This window comes from Hippocampus bargibanti, linkage group LG01 (genome assembly GCF_051943395.1).
Source record: "Hippocampus bargibanti isolate YZ-2025 linkage group LG01, ASM5194339v1, whole genome shotgun sequence".
In the NCBI taxonomy this organism is placed as follows: Eukaryota; Metazoa; Chordata; class Actinopteri; order Syngnathiformes; family Syngnathidae; genus Hippocampus; species Hippocampus bargibanti.
Window position 1 is genome coordinate 31,362,108 of NC_142734.1, and position 16,534 is coordinate 31,378,641.

The window sequence follows — 16,534 nt, forward strand, 5'->3', positions numbered from 1 at the left end:
TGGACGATTTCGGGTTTTACAAAACAAATACAACAGTGCTCTCTTTTGTTGGTTTAGTGTATTGCAACATGGCCACGGTTCAGGGAGCATGTGTTCTAATTTAAATTAGATTAGATCACGTCGCACAATGGAGAAATTCACAACTTCCAGCAGCAATGTTATGAAAGGAAGAGGAAAGTGAAAAACAAAGTAGGAAAACAAAATATAAGACCTGCTGGAAAGGCAGCCATTTTTGCGGCGCCATCTTTAATACAAAATAAATATTACACAACACAAAACACAGACAGTTACTCATGGGACAAACCATGGAATAACAGCCTTATTTGTTGTACAACAGAGGACCAGTGTGATATCCACGACCAGAAAGTAAAATTCCTGCCAGTTTGGCTTTAACTACAAGTGCTTCCACTCAAACAGCAGTTGAAGCTCGTTTACCAGCAGTTCATCAGGTCATGACCTTATAAAATATTTGTTGATAATTATTCATTTTTGTGAGAAATCACCATCCTTAGTGTCTAGGCAGATACATTTAACTCCCAAAACAGTAATTCAAATCTACACTGTCCCTGCTATTTTTTTGCATGCTCCTGCTCCTTTCATTATCCCAAGGGTCACTGTAGCTCCACTGCCGCTGCTCATCCGTAGAAAAAAAAATCCAGTGACTGTAAAGTGTCCTTGAGACTTTCGAAAGGCGCTTATAAATAAAATGTATTATTGTTGTTGTGTATATGCTTGCACAATTATCATTTATCAATATTTCACAGTTGTATTACAATTTTTGCAACTAGTCACTTAAAAATGGTGCGACGTTTATTTGTACCAACTGCATAAGTATTGCATTGCACATGTCTATTTCTGCTCTATACTCCGCACATCTGTCATTTTGGTGATAAAACTGCACAGTACCCATTTGGGGTCTTTTGATACTTATATATATACCATATTCGTGTTTATCGTCGTTGCTTTTTTATTGCAATACTGTACTTGAGTACCCCGGAAAATTATTCTGATTCTGACAAGCGCACAGCGCCTAATTCGTTTTTTCGATCCCTTTTGCAAGTGGCCAAAACGGTTTTTAAACTTTACGAGGAATCTTCTCTGTGGCTCGACTTAGCCACATCCAACATGGTAACGATGACGCCGCACAAATCCGAACTAACCCGGCATCAATATTAACTACATCTTTGTAAAATTCCTCCAAACTCTTTAGGGTGACGTCAGTCCCAGCAGCCATTTTGTTAGCTAACTCCGTAGGTAGCCGGTGGCGCGTGTGGTTGCTAATTGCGTGCATTGTGCGTCGTAGCAAAGCTTGAACTTCAGTTCCATCGTCGTTTTTATAAATTTTATTTATACCCCAATCACAGTGATTCGACCACAAGGCCGTAGGTAAGAAGACTGCGTTTATATTTGTTGACTGCGATTCCACAGCAAGAGTAGGCGCTCATTCATTTTTCAAGCCCTGTCGAATTTGCTAGCTTCGGTAGCTACAAGGTAGTTAAGTGACGCCTTACGGGGCCCTCGCAGCTGAGAAAATCAAACGCTCGATTATTCGCAGTTGTACGGGTGTCGTCGTTCGGTCGATTTTGCGTTTTAATTTGCTGCAGAGGGGAACAAATTCGAACAGTGATCTAAAGCGCATTCTTTTGCGTGTGTAGCTTCCTCGTAGTGAGGTAGCATCAAGAGGCTTCAAGCTGGCTACCGGCCTTTCAGAGAACATGTCCGAGTTGTACATTCGGGTGGCCGAGGATGAGAACGAGGAGCCGATGGAGATCCCGTCGGAAGACGACGGCACGGTTCTACTGTCCTCGGTTGCGGCCCAGTTTCCAGGGGCGTGCGGGCTCCGCTACAGAAACCCCGAATCTCAATGCATGCGCGGAGTTCGGCTTGTGGAGGGCGTCCTGCATGCTCCCGAGAGTGATTGGGGAAACCTGGTCTACGTTGTCAACTATCCCAAAGGTAAGGCCGCGTACTTTAACAGTGCTGGATTTGCCCAATGTGTCTTTGTTTATGTATATCATGACGTTAATTTCAAAAAAGGCCTCAATTTGTCAATCAACATTTGCCTCGAACGAACTTGTCAAAGTGGTAAGATGTATTACCTTTATTTACATAGTCTATTTTTTGATGTCTAAAACTAAACTGAACTAAAGCAATAATGGATACAAAGATGTTTCTTTGTGATCAAGCAACTATGTCGGACTGAGGGGGAAGCACTTTATTTAGTCAGGAATAGCTTTGACAAATGGAAAAGTAGCTTCCCCGTCATTGTACAGTAATTGCCGGTAATGGAAATGTTTTTGGTTGGTATTCCCAAATAAAGTCCTAATATTAAGTACAATTGCTAATAAAATTTCTTGCATAGTAACATACTTAACAACTACTGTCATCTTGAAGCTGCCATTTTTCTTTTCTCACTAAATCACAGCCTGTTTTCATAAAAGCTAAGACCCACTATTTTTTTTTCATTTAATACATTTATATGATACATTTAGTAAGTACACTTACAAATACATGTTCAAAATTCCATTCGCTGACTGAGAAGTATTGCTTGCGCCAAGGCAAATTTACTGATGCACATTATATGTACTGCATGTATGTACGTTTGTCATTTGTATTATTTGGTCGGCCATATTTGGTCATCCTTACAGCAACAAATCTTGTTCTGCAGATAACAAAAGAAAGATGGATGAAATAGATGCCGCCTCAGCCGTCAAAGTCAAAAGAGGTTATCAGAAGACTTCGGACCTTATTGTTCTCGGCCTGCCTTGGAAAACCACAGAACAAGACCTTAAGGAATATTTCACCACATTTGGAGAGGTCATCATGGTACAGGTACTGCAGCCCATCCAACTCAATGTAATGTACCCAATACTGTGCTGAAGTTTCAAGCCACAAAGTGGTGTTTGTGGCCGTTTTAACCGCATTTTCTTGAAGCTAAATTGCGTTACAACCACATATATGACGAAACATTAAATTTTGTCAAAGGGGTCAGACACAAATGCGATGTATTTATTTTCTGCAGGTCAGCTTCAGGCCATCAATAGATTTACCAAATGTTACTTCATATATATTAGAGGGCAAAGTTATTCTGAATTTTGAATTCATGACACTAACTTTATTTACCTTAAATGACAACCGACATCTCCGGACAAGTTGTGTCCATAAGTTGTAAAATGGCTTCAAATGACTTCTACTGAGCATATTTTACAAAGATTCCACCGCATGTAGCTATATTTTACATTTTAAGACTCGCGCTGAATATTCCGGAAGTCTTGTTGTTAAATTGGTGACGAGTCCGTACGTGACGTCACTGAAGGAACGCCCCTGGCTGAAAAAAGGACACATTGTAGCAGTCCTTCCATCACGGCAATATATTTTGCTGTACTTGTTTGGTCTGAAAACGTCATGTTGCACCAAAAAGAGCCAAAAGAGGGCGACCAAGCTCCATGTAAGGAATTTATCAGCCTGTGGAAAAAGTCTGATTAATAACTCACACGGAGCTTGGTCGCCATTTTCTGCCTCTTTTTGGGTGATATATATTTCCCCCCAATGTTGCCTCAAAATTTGCACGGAATAAATTCTTTAATCGATTGCAAACATGTATGCTTTCCTCTTCAGAACTATTTGAATCATATTCATAACTGGATGTGTAACAAGAAAGCATATTCTCCCAATCAGAAGCCATTGTTTGCATTGCAACGCAAGACGTCTTGGCGTGACGTCACGAACTGGGGTCGGGACTTTCTGAAAATGCCCAATTCGCAGCTCAATTTTTTGCAGATTTTGGACACTTTAAGTCAATTTTAATGATGTTTTGCATTTGAATAAAAATATCATACTGCATGTTTTGGGTATTTTAGATGCTATAAAACGTTTTTCTGATGTCAGGAAACAAAAAAAAATGACGTCTTGACCTTTACAGGACAACCGACACCATTTTTTTGTTTCCTAACTGCCATAAATGCAGCCATCTATTAGTTGCGTCCCATGTTCCTCTTGTTTTTTTTTTGTTTGTTTTGTTTTTTTGGCCAACCGACTTCAACCATCGCTGGCAAAAGGACAGTGCTCGACAAGTCCTTAGGTTGAGATCTCATTAATCTTCCATTTTTTTGTAAACGTACAATCGTGACCACAGTTCTGAAATAACAAAGGAATGTACACCCAAACACATTTCCCTTACTTTTGTACTTTCGTTTTGGCTGTCGGGAAAGTTCTGGTTACCAATGATCTTTTTTTTTCTGTTCCAGATCAAGAGGGATGCCAACACTGGCAACTCCAAAGGATTTGGCTTTGTGCGTTTTACTGAATATGAAACCCAGGTTAAAGTGATTTCTCAGAGACACATGATAGACGGACGATGGTGCGACTGCAAGCTGCCAAATTCAAAGGTATCTTTGAAACTTCAAAAACGAAAAAAAAAACATCCATCAAGTGGAGTTTCCGACTAATTTGTGGATGTCAGATGAATAGACACACAATGAATGGTTTGCCATGTTTACATTTTCTCGGGCGAATGGACGGACGGGTCTTTACTTTTACTGTTACCTTCGCATGTGCTGGCCGGCCAGGCGTTCCCGGACGAACCCATGCGGAGTCGTAAAATCTTCGTGGGCCGCTGCACCGAGGACATGACCCCCGATGAGCTGCGGCAGTACTTCATGCAGTACGGAGAAGTCACAGACGTCTTCATCCCCAAGCCTTTCCGGGCGTTCGCCTTTGTCACGTTCGCCGATGACCAGGTATGGCCGGCCGCCCGTCCGGAGTGAGCGCGATACCCCCGAGCCCACCCCCGTGCATGACGCCCGTGCTGGTCTTGTGCCCTCAGGTGGCCCAGGCCCTGTGCGGCGAGGACCTGATCATCAAGGGCGTCAGCGTGCACATCTCCAACGCCGAGCCCAAACACAACAATAGTAGGCAAATGATGGAGCGCGGGCGCTTCGGGGCTGGCGGCTTCAGTCAGTATGGCGCTAATCGCGGCGGGCTGGGCGCGGGCGGCGGGGGGAAGGGCGGGGTCAACTTCAGCGCCCTGGGCCTCAATCCGGCAATGGTGGCGGCCGCCCAGGCGGCGCTGCAGAGCAGCTGGGGCATGATGGGCATGCTGGCCAACCAGCAGGGCATGAGCTCGGCGGCGGGGGGCACGGCCGCCACCACTCGGGATCAGACGTACGGCTCCACCAGCACCAGTTACAGCAGCCCGTCCACGGCCAGCCTGGGCTGGCCCGCCGGCACTAACTCGGCCTCGGGCAGCGGCTTCAGTTCTGGCTTTGGCGCCTCCATGGAGACAAAGTCCTCCAACTGGGGCATGTAAATACGTAGGCGGCCGTGGCGTTGCGGTCCTAGACCGGGGCTCGGGTCCCACTCCCTCAAAAACAAGAAAAGCCTTTAGTTTGGAGGTTTTTGTCAGTTTAGCGTGGCCCTCGGAGACTCTACTGAAATGTAAAAAAAAAAAACCCCGCCCTGGTCTAGGCTCGTCTGGTAAGTACTCTAAAAAAATCTGAAAAATAAAATAAAAAACTGCCTTTTTTGTTAACCAGTTAAAATATGTGTGACACTAGTCAGGAGTGCGTTTAGTTAGCGACTTTTCACAAAGTGACGTGCATGCAACGTTGTTTGTAAGCGTGCGCGAGTACCACCAGACCGCCAGTCCAAGCTCTCAAGTGGGCTCGATATCCTTGTCTTGTGTATGCAGTGCATTTTGTATTTCTTTTCTTTTTTTCCAACCGCATTTGTTGTCGTCCCCTTCTGACCTGATCTGATGGAAACGCCTTGCCGACATCTCTCCTGCAGTTAACCAACTGTTTCGCTCGCTCCCGGGAGGAAGCGCCTCACTGGCGGCAATGTTCTACAGATCTCAGTATCACGTGTAAACGCTTTGCCATCAACACCACACAAGCTTCACTCTGCATTTACTGTGCTCCACGGTGGGTGTCACCTTCTCATTCCTCTCCCTTTGTCGTGGACTACTTGTCTGAGATCGATGAGTGGAAATTGATGTGGAGCGAGCGAACGAAAGAGTGCAACGTGAACGAACGCACGAGTGAGCAGAGACTGCTTGGATTCAGATTTTTTTTCTTTTTGGTTTTCTTTTTTTTTTTTTTTTGGAAGGGACAAATGACAAATTGCCTGCGAGAATTGGAGGAAACTGTGGCTTTGTACGAGTGTTGTGTGTCATCACAAGGACATCATTTGCTGTTTTAGAACGCAGTGCTAAGACTTTGTATCCCCTCTAAAGCTTTCCTCCGGATGTCCAACTGGATTGTGTGTCTGCCTGTGTGCTTTTCTTTTCCGTGTTACCTAGGCAACCTCTGTGTGTGGAAATTTGACTGCTGCTGCTGTTTGAGCGTTTGAAAGTGTGCTGACGACGTGACACATGTTTGATATGCTATTGAAAGTTTGAGTTTTGAATGAGGGTTTCCCCTCCCCCCCTCCCCATATGTTTTGTGATTTGAATCTGAAATAAAAGGAGAATTTGACTAGGTATGATGCACTCTTCACAGTGACTTCTTTCCACCCCGGTCCATTAATTGAATTGCCAACACTTTTAATTCACATGTATAGGGGCCCTCGGACACAGAACATCGGACCCAGGAGTCATTCATGGGAGGGACTTGAAAAGACCGCGGAAGAACCCACAATGGAATTTCCACACGAATGCCTTAAAATCCAGAGAAGGATCTTCATTACGCTCGTGAGGAACCTCGGACCCTTCCATGTTCAGTTGGCCCCACGTCACACTGACATCTTCCAAAACCTGTCCCCAATTAATTCGAGCAACAGTAAGTTGTCCGTTTTTCTTTTTGTACAGTCCCAATTTAGCACGTGCAGACTGAGCGCGTGAAAAGAATCACATGGACAACGGACACCATCTCGTCTTGTGGCAAAATAAATGCTTTTGGAGTTATTCACCTGTTGTCTGTCATTGGAGATGAAAAGCACATTTATTCTTACATTTTAAGCTGCCTATATTCCAAGGCTGTATTTTTTCCGTTCCCAACGCGTCATTTTTTTATTTTGATGCCAGTGACTCGAGTGTCTTTATACTGAGCATTTTTTGCACTTGATGCTTGACTCTTGTTGACGTCCATTTCAGTTTCCTTTGAAATGCATTGATTGTTTGTTTTGCGGAAATTAAAGTCCCAACATGGCAATGTTCCCTTCGAGGAGATTATTGGATATTGGATATGCCTTTATTAGTCTCACAGTGGAGAAATTTACATTTCACAGCAGCAAAGTGATGAAAGGAATGAAAGTAGAAAAACAAAATACATGAGCTGCTGGAAAGGCAGCCACTCTCGCGGCGCCGTCTTGAAGTCAAAACAACAAAAAAAAAAACATTTGAAACAATAATTGATTTATCATTTTTCCCATCTCAACTGGAGCCCATCCCTCCGTGGAAATGTGCATTGATTGTTGTTTAAACATATGAATACTATTGCAGTAAAGGAAAATGACGTGTACTTTTGACGTCTTATTGTTGGCGTCCCCTAAAAGAAATGGACAAAAAATGAATGATAGCTAAGGGGGGGCGGGGGGGTGACAACTGGTGGATAGGGCGACGCCTAGTGGAGAATCGATACCTCATCGACACCACTTTTAAATGAGTACCGGTACTTCTATTGTATCGATGTTCGCCGAACCAAAAACGTTACTGGTGGATTGCGTTGACCTTCGTGCTTGTGAGATTTTGGCATCGTCTTTGAAATTTGCGTTTGCTGTTAAGCAAACAAGACCAGAGAGCAGACTCTGGAGGACAAGCACAGATTTTTTTTAAGATGAGAGAAAAAAAATCAATGAAACAAAACTCGTTTTGAGCAAGCAAAAAACATCGAAAAAATGGGTACCAACATCGAGTGTTGACAGAAACATTGTGTTGTGTCAAAACATTGACAGCTAGTTAGTGATATCACCTATAACCTCAAATGACAATATATTCATAGTTTTGGATTATTTGGTTACGTTTCTAGTCACGTGATCGAACCAGGACGTAACGAACTAAACTTTATTCACGTTAATTTAATAAACTGTACTTTAAAGGACAACCGACGTCTCCGGACAAGTTGTGTCCATAATTTGTAAAATGGCTTCAAATGACTTCTACTGAACGTATTTTAATAAGATTCCACCGCATATAGCTATATTTTACATTTTAAGACTCGCTCTGAATATTCAGGAAGTCTTGTTTTTGAGTTGGTGACGAGTCCGTACGTGACGTCATGAAAGGACCGGCCCCTGACCGAAAAAAGACACAGTCCTTCCATCACGTCAATGTATTTTGCTGTACATGTTTGGTCTGAGAACCGTGTTGCACCCAAAAGCCGCCAGAAGAGGGCATCCAAGCTCCATATAAGGAATTTATCAGCCTGTGGAAGCGGAGGTCGCCATTTTGTGCCTCTTTTTTTGGGTGAGATTCCCCCCCCCCCCCCAATGTTGCCTCAAAATGGCACATATAATTCTTTAATTGATTGCAAACATGTATGCTTTCCTCTTCAGAACTATTTGAATCATATTCATAACTGGATGTGTAACAAGAAAGCATATTCTCTGAATCTGAAGCCATTGTTTTGATTCACAAGCAATGCAAGACGTCTTGGTGTGACGTCACGAACTGGGGGCGGGACTTTCTGAAAATGCCCAATTCGCAGCTCAATTTGTTGCAGATTTTGGACACTTTAAGTCATTTTTATTGGTGTTTTGCATTTGACGAAAAATATCATACTGCGTGTTTTGGGTATTTTAGATGCTATAAAAGTTTTTCTGATGTCAGTTAAAAAAACAAAAAAGTGACGCCGGTTGTCCTTTAATCCTCTGTTCTGAATTGTTTAACACATTGTGAACACATGAATGTTTGTCATGTATTCATCAGTTGGGTTGAAAACAAAATGTCTTCTGTATACAACAAACACAAATGAAACGGCCTTGTCGTCCCAGTCCTTTTCAAGGGGGGTGGACACATTTAACACTGGTATTCATGTTTCATTAATACAAAATTGTGGAGAGACAAACTACAGTGCACTTTCAAACTGTATTGTCACCCATGTATGGGTAACGGTTGATTGATTTACTTTTCTGGACTGAATCCAAATGACCTTGACCACAAGTCGGCCCTACAAACCACATAGCCAATAAGGATAAAAAAAACAATTTGTGGTATAGCTCCACCTCCCTTGGGCAGCCATGACAGTTGTGGGGGCCATTTTGTTGTAGTCATGCTCAATCACTGCTCTTTTCTATTTACTGTCCTTCACACATGATTCAAGACTAAAGTGATTTTTTTGTCCCTAAAATGTGTAATAACTAACAGTTGAACGAAGTGATATTTGTAAGAGACAACTACACTGCAGTGCAGCAGGTCATGAGGAAACGAGGAAACTTCTGTTAGTTATCCCCTCATTTAGAACTACAGAAACACGTGAATCCGGTGAGTAAGAAGCATCCAAGCTAATTATAAAGGGATTTAAATCTTTATTTAGCCCAGTACAGTACAGTGCAATGTTTTAACTTAATTCCAGTGTTAGTACTGGCGGACCCCGGCCTACGTCTGACAGTGTAATGAAATGTATACTACAGTTGGAAAGATAAGTGTCACAACACCTTGCTGTTCTGAGGTAAAATGATCTGGTATGATTGTTATACCGGTGGAATGTGTAACATATTCTGTTTTGAACTGTTTGCCGCGTTCTTGTTTAGAGTGTATGCCGCCGTTAGGCGTTGTAGGAGGAAGACGAGACGTTTCCACCGTGGCCCGTCCAGTTGGTGTGGATAAAGCGTCCCGGCTGGGACAGCAGCTCGTATGTGTGAGCTCCAAAGTAATCTCTCTGAGCCTGAATGACAACAACAAAACAGCACTGACACAGGGCGCAAGGCTTTTCAACTCCAATGAACCCATCCAATGTGTTTCGAATGGGTCACGGCTGTGTTGAAGCGTAGCGACAAGCAGGATAAAATCTGAGCTGCTTGCCACCCAATTACATATGGACACATTCAAGCCTATGGGTAATTTAGAATCTTCGATGAACTTGGTGAGTGCGAGAGAAAATTGTCAGATGGGACTTTTTTTTTCTAAATTGAATTGAAACAACAAATTCCAAGTCGAGCTATTACCTGGAGCAGATTGGCGGGCAGCATCTCGTGCCTGTAGCCGTCGTAGAAGGACAAAGCGGTGGTGAAGCAAGGCATGGGGATGCCATGCTGGACGCCCGTACTGACCGCTCGACGCCACGAATCCTAAAAAAAAAAAAAAATATCAAATGAATAATCTTGCTATGATAAAAGACGAACACACTCTGAATTTTAAAAGCGGCCACCATGTCTGATTATCACCACGTGAAGAACGTTTCTTCAGTCAAATTGACAGAAAAGGATGGAGTCTGATGCCACCATCTTTAGAGGCGAAAAAACAATGCTACAGCTTCAGTTGTTACTAGGACCGGGAAACATGACCAAGTGTTGCACTTAAAATCTTGACACTGTTCTATTCCAGATAAGGTGAAACCTCGGTTTTCAACCATAATCCATTCCAGAAACCTGTTTGAAAACCGAAACATTTCCCATTATAATCAATGTCTGCTTTATTTTTATCGCGATTGAACAATACAAACACGCCTGCTCAAATTAGAACGCTTCATAAGGAAAATGCGTCAGTCACGATGAGACGCGACACAAGGAAGTGACGTATAAGGAAGCGGAGGGGAGTCGAGTGCTGCACGCTTACAAACAACGCTGCAATTCATGATACATTTCTGAATCATACTGCTATTTTCACTTGCTCGAAAAGAACATGTGACTGAAATTTTGGTTGGGGGTAGTGGGTGGATTGGGGTGGGATTTTGGTTTAGGAGAACGCAATCCCCAATCATGAGTCCGACCGGACTCACGTTTGAATAGGCTGACTGCATTTGGAAAGATTGCAACGGTCACGAGTGGCAGACGTGATGCAACAGTGGAAATTGCCGTCGCGCCAAACACGACAGATATTGCGGTGTGGCGTTTCCTCATACCTGACACTGTTGCACAGCGGCACTGAAGAAAGAGTCCAACAACAAGCTCTGCAACTCTGCATCTCTGTCGAACGCCTCCTTGATTTTGCCGAGGAACACGCTGAAGGGAAGGAAAGGCACCACTTTAAAAATGACAACGCAGGTCCAGGTGCCACGTTGCCGTGATTCACGTCAGGGTCAGAAGGGGCGCCGCTTACCTGCGGATAATGCAACCCCCTCTCCACATCAGAGCGATGGCGCCGTAGTTGAGGGACCAGTCGAATTCTTTGGCGGCCTGGCGAAGCAGCATGAAGCCTTGCGCGTAGGAGATGATCTTGGAGGCGTATAAAGCCTGCAAAACGTTTTTGGGTGGGTTCACCGATAGAAATTGGGGTAAAAAAAAGATCAAAGTAAAACATGATTTCTCTATGACTCCCCATTGCAGTTTCGTTATGTCTCACAGTTAGGGAAGCCCGCCTTCCGATTGGATGACGTTAAGCTTTCGGAGCCGTTTTCCCTAGCCAATATGTCGCAATGACCCTGACGTTTCGATCGTCGCCCCTTTGCCACGGAAATATGACTTAAATTAGGACGAGAGGAAAGTTATTCATAAAAAGTGTTGAGTCGGGTGAAGAATTGTTCATTAAATGAAGTTATTGATTTTTTTTCTCCCTCCCCCAAATGTATTTGTTATGGATGGATTTTCAGAGGCATTTGAAGTGCTCTTTCCATGATTTTTTTGTATTTATTAGTTTATTTTGGCATTTGTCTGTTTACATATGTATTTTTATGTATTGAATTTATCATTTTATTAATGCATTTTCTTTGGCAATTTATAGATTTATAAATTAAGACATTTTTAACTTTATAATTTATAGATGCATTATAAATGTATTCATTCAAAAAATGTAATGTATAATAAATAACATAATGTATAATATAATAATAAAAAACATAATGTATAATGATGTAATGTAATGTACAATAAATAACAAAATAAATGTAAAATTCATTCAAAAAATAATAATTATAAGTATATAAAAAATAAATATACATTTATTTATTGACTAATTGTTTTAATTTATTAGTTTACTAATTTATTAGTGTAGTAATTTATAAGTTTATAGAGTACGTAATTAATTAAGTTTACTATTTATTTTGTTCATTTATTAATGTATTTATTACTTTTTTTAATAATAATAATAAAAATAATAAATTTAATTTCTAAGCGCCTTCCAAAACATTACGGTCACGACGGGATAATAACTTTTTTTTGTGTGCAGGTGAGCAGTGGCAGCCATCTGCGCCATCGTTTTTATTCATGTATTCACTTATTCATTTATTTATTAAGTCATTCATAAAATGTAAAAAAATGACAGCCACTTTTCATATGGCTAATGGGATGCGTGTGTGCGCATTTGGATAAAGGCTGCCAATCTATGTAAAAGTATGTGTGCTTGTGTATGATTGCGTATGCGCCTTTTCCGGCGGGTGTGTCATTCATGCCCAATTTCGGAAGTATTTTCTCTTGGAAGTTTCAAACTGTCATAAGCAAATTCCATAATAATGACTTATGAGTACTGTACTATGTTTTGAATATAACATCAGATGTATTTATTTATGTATTGCAAAGTGGATGACAAAACGTAAATGTTTGTTTTCTTTGCGGCTGTTACTTCTGTGTAGACTGAACACTGGCGCGAACGCCTGCCGCTGCTCACCCGCACAAAAAATCCTTTGACTCTAAAGTTTTGAAGGGCACTTAGAAATTAAATGTATTATTATTATTATTATTATTATTCGTTTGTTTGTTTTTGGGTGGTTGTTGTCTTCCTCATATTTTCAAGGTCGCCCAAATACTAAAATCGGGAACAACAAACAAATGCAAACATATTTTCAAACACAAATGATGATCTTCATTATTGATGCCCGCAATGATTTATCAAAACGTGTGAAGTAATTCAGACCAAAAAAATGTCTTTGTAACTTTTTTGTGTTTGTTTCGGAGAGCGTTTTTTGCGCTGGGGTCTACCTTCCTAATGTCCTCCAAGAAGGCGGTCTTGTCACCACTAAACGTGACTCCCTTGGGTCCCTTCAGGCTGCGACTGGCCTCCACCCTCTCGTCTTTCAGGGAAGACAGACACCGGGCGAAGACGGCCTCTCCTGTGAAGACCAGAACGCAAGACAGTCCAGAGCGTTTCTACAACTCGGCACACGCGAGGAAGTTCTTTCCATTTCCCGTCAACTTGCAAAACAGGCTATTGAGGAAACGGGAGACCAAAGCAGAAAGTGTGCTGCAATACCGTCGCTTACGTCAACTTTGAATCATTTGTGTTCAACGGAAAGTGCTTGAAATCACTGTGTTCAATCAATAGAATTTATTCTATTGCATTTAACATTTTGAAAAGGTTTCATACAAACAAACTTTTATATATATAAAATATATACACACACACATACATACATACATACATACATAATTTGATTTTATTTATTACTGGAAAAAATGATTAATCAATTATTAAACGTTTTATTCATGGCAGCACTGAAAATCGCCCCCTCCCCCCTGTTTGGTCACGTGAGATGAGCAGACTGCTGGAAAAGCCTTCAATCTTCTTACCGGCGGCCACAAATCAAGCACGTTCCCTGGAAACGATTCACCCGAGCTCCTCTAAAGCCGCAACCGAGCGCCATTAAACAATTTTGGTCATGTCTGGCGGTCTTGCGGCTTGTTTTTGTGTTTTTCTTTGTATTTATTCTCCAACAGAGCAGCCAAGAAATCGTTTTTTTTTTTTTTTTTTGACAACGGTGTTATATTTTTGGGGGGGTCGAGAAAATAATGTACGCAAAACCCATTTTCACATCTGTGAATTTCTTTTCTTTTTTGGGGGGAATTGCACGTTGAAAGAAACGTCACAGGACATATCAGGCAATGACTCAGCAGCTTCATAAAAAAAGGGAAAAAAAAGAAGAAAGTAAGTATTTCCTTACCGATCAAAGTCACGGGCGTGCCGTACTCCAGCGCTGAAATCGCAGTCCACTTCCCTGTGCCTTTTTGTCCTGCACTGTCGCGAATCTTGGGCAACAAGTGCTTCCCGTCGGCATCTCGATACTTGAGGATATTGGCGGTGATTTCGATCAGAAACGAGTCCAACTCGGTTTTGTTCCACTCGTTAAAAGCCTGAAAGGTTACAAAAGGCAACAGGGCACGTGCGATCGACTGGTTGGTGACTGACCGGTCACGTTACCTTGGCCATCTCGTCGTGGTCCATCCCGAGAACATCTTTCATCAGGTGATAAGCTTCACAAATCAGCTGCATGTCGCCATACTCAATGCCGTTGTGGACCATTTTGACAAAATGACCCGCGCCTTCGTCTCCCACCTGTCAGTGAGATAAGATGTTGTATCAACACAATAGCCACGCACGCCGCATCACAAAAGTCAAGAAACTCACCCAATCGCAGCACGGCTCTCCCGTTCCCACCTTGGCAGCGATGCTCTGGAAGATGTCTTTGATGTGAGGCCTTTCAAAAGGAACAAAACGGAAACAACAGCAAATGAGAATGGGAGCAAATTTGAGCAACATTGCGTGAACGTTGTATTGTATTTGAACACCTACAATGTACTGTCTGTAAGTAAAGAATCTGCTTTAAATTAAACATCGCGTGAAACATTGGAAGGCCGAAAAATATTTCCAAACGCGCCCAAAGTCTTACCAGGCGTCCGAATGTCCTCCAGGCATGAGTGAGGGTCCGTAACGTGCACCTTCCTCACCGCCGCTGACTCCGCTGCCCACAAATAGCAAGTTCTTCTCTTTCAAACTCTTACAGCGCCGCTGCGTGATGCGAAAGCAGAAATGCGCTCAGAAAAAAAGCCTCAGATGAGCGTTTAGCACAATGTCACGCTCCTTACCGTCGTGTCTCTGTATTCAGAGTTGCCACCGTCGATAATAATATCTCCAGCCTCAAGAAGGGGAACCTGACAAAGAATAAAAATAGAACAGAATCAGAAAAAAAGGGCTCAGGTACTATTCAACGATGGCAGACACCAACCAGCTTGTCAATGAAATCGTCCACCGCCTGTCCGGCCTTGACCAGCAAGACGATCCTCCTGGGCTTCTTCAGTTTGGAGACCATGTCCTCGAGTGACTCGGCGCCAATCACGTTGGATCCCTTTGCCTCATTCTGCAGGAAGTCATGCACCTTGGACACGGTGCGGTTGTAGGCACAAACCTATTCAACAGACATAGAATACATTTCTTTCCAATAGTGGGAAGTAGTTATTCATGTAGATTTATCAGGTCTTTGGACTTACTTATTGTTCCAATGTTTTACATTTAATTCTTAAATACAAATACTTGCACTGTCCACTCCCGATTTGGTAAAAATTAGCACTTGTGTAGTGCGTCAGTCTTATCTACAGTTAGTTCTGACTTTTACGTCCATTGAAGACTTCTTTTTTCTGTATCTGTACTTCTACTTAAGTCATGAAAGTGACGAAATTTGCTACCTTAGATAATTCAATTCATCCTTAGATAGTTGGCAACTGCAGAAAGACTTTATAATAACTTACAACAAAACCATGGTCATTCATGTTCATGATGAGGTTTTGGCCCATGACAGCCAAACCAATGAGTGCGATGTCTGCTCTGTAAGAAGAAGAAGAAACAAACGCGTACATTTCATTGTGCATTAAAATGGAAAGATTATTATTTATTGGCAGAATCTTAAAAAAAAACTATAAATGAAACATTCACTAAAAAAATAGATGACTCCTCTAAATGCATTACAAGGAAGTGAATTCCCAAAAAATTTCATCTCACATGTTCTCCAACACGGACTAGCAAAGAAGCTTAGCTTTAAATGCACTATATTGAAAAAAATAACGTGAAAAAGTCGCGAAAAAAAGACATCACTTGAGCGTAATTGTCGTAAAAGGTAGGAAGAGTGTAGATAACTTACTGAGGCATTGTGTTCAGTCTCGACGTCACCGTAAGATTTCCAAATGACAGACGGTTCTCTTCCTCGTTCTCTCGCCAGGTTGCTAACTCCACCCCACCCACTATTGACCAATCAAATACGCTCACAACGCTGAAGCAGGCCCACCAGGAGAACTGTAATTGGTCCAAAATACTGAGCATAGATATCAACTCTGTTATTGGTCAAATCTGCCGTCATTCATGACGTGTTTTCATTACGTAAAACAAGAATTGAGAAATTGAAGTAAATCTTACGATACAACTGTAACATTTTTTTTTTTTGTATTTCAAGCTAACCATATTCGTTTTAGAAATTGTTTTAAAATATATACAATTGTGTTTTTCAGGTATTTTCACCAGCACATCAACCCATAAAAATGTGATGATGCATCAACAGCAGAATATTTTTTTTCAGCAAATATCCACATTATCTCTAGCTGACTATTACAGCAGGCCTTTATATTGCTTATAGCTCGAAGAAAAAGTCTGGAAGGATGCATCCCATGACTGTTACCAGTTTTAACCTATCTGGAGGGATTATTACGGCACTTAAATCATAAAATGCTTGCTTTATTTCTT

General features: G+C 41.9%; 2 protein-coding genes across 3 annotated transcripts; one reads left to right on the top strand and one right to left on the bottom strand.

Annotated features, from left to right (window-relative positions):
* Positions 1 to 1,230: 1,230 nt before the first annotated feature.
* tardbpa (TAR DNA binding protein a) lies at positions 1,231 to 6,478 on the top strand. Of its 2 annotated transcripts, none has more exons than XM_089010507.1 (6): positions 1,231 to 1,386; positions 1,656 to 1,956; positions 2,669 to 2,832; positions 4,248 to 4,388; positions 4,569 to 4,739; positions 4,826 to 6,478. In XM_089010507.1, the coding sequence occupies exons 2-6, from the start codon at positions 1,716 to 1,718 to the stop codon at positions 5,306 to 5,308; spliced, it is 1,200 nt and encodes a 399-aa protein (XP_088866633.1). In that variant the 5' UTR covers positions 1,231 to 1,386; positions 1,656 to 1,715; the 3' UTR covers positions 5,309 to 6,478. The 2 variants fall into 2 exon arrangements, with proteins under 2 accessions (XP_088866633.1, XP_088866625.1); XM_089010499.1 differs by having other exon boundaries at positions 4,248 to 4,387; positions 4,559 to 4,739.
* A 2,964-nt stretch (positions 6,479 to 9,442) lies between these two features.
* pgd (phosphogluconate dehydrogenase) lies at positions 9,443 to 16,019 on the bottom strand. The gene is made up of 13 exons (XM_089010489.1): positions 15,939 to 16,019; positions 15,550 to 15,625; positions 15,030 to 15,209; positions 14,890 to 14,955; positions 14,694 to 14,812; positions 14,432 to 14,501; positions 14,225 to 14,359; positions 13,968 to 14,157; positions 13,009 to 13,139; positions 11,195 to 11,328; positions 10,998 to 11,097; positions 10,102 to 10,224; positions 9,443 to 9,821 (listed from the first exon to the last, which is right to left on the bottom strand). The coding sequence occupies exons 1-13, from the start codon at positions 15,944 to 15,946 to the stop codon at positions 9,702 to 9,704; spliced, it is 1,452 nt and encodes a 483-aa protein (XP_088866615.1). The 5' UTR covers positions 15,947 to 16,019; the 3' UTR covers positions 9,443 to 9,701.
* Positions 16,020 to 16,534: the final 515 nt, after the last annotated feature.

Bases quoted from the DNA above. Each gene is read 5' to 3' on its own strand.
- pgd (XM_089010489.1), bottom strand. The intron at 15,210-15,549 runs GTAAGTTATTAT...TCTGTTGAATAG, and splicing joins TGAATGACCATGGTTTTGTT to GTTTGTGCCTACAACCGCAC. The intron at 14,956-15,029 runs GTTGGTGTCTGC...ATTCTTTGTCAG, and splicing joins ACGATTTCATTGACAAGCTG to GTTCCCCTTCTTGAGGCTGG.
- tardbpa (XM_089010499.1), top strand. From the start codon at position 1,716: ATGTCCGAGTTGTACATTCGGGTGGCCGAGGATGAGAACGAGGAGCCG. The intron at 4,388-4,558 runs GGTATCTTTGAA...TTCGCATGTGCT, and splicing joins TGCAAGCTGCCAAATTCAAA to GGCCGGCCAGGCGTTCCCGG. The intron at 4,740-4,825 runs GTATGGCCGGCC...TTGTGCCCTCAG, and splicing joins TCACGTTCGCCGATGACCAG to GTGGCCCAGGCCCTGTGCGG.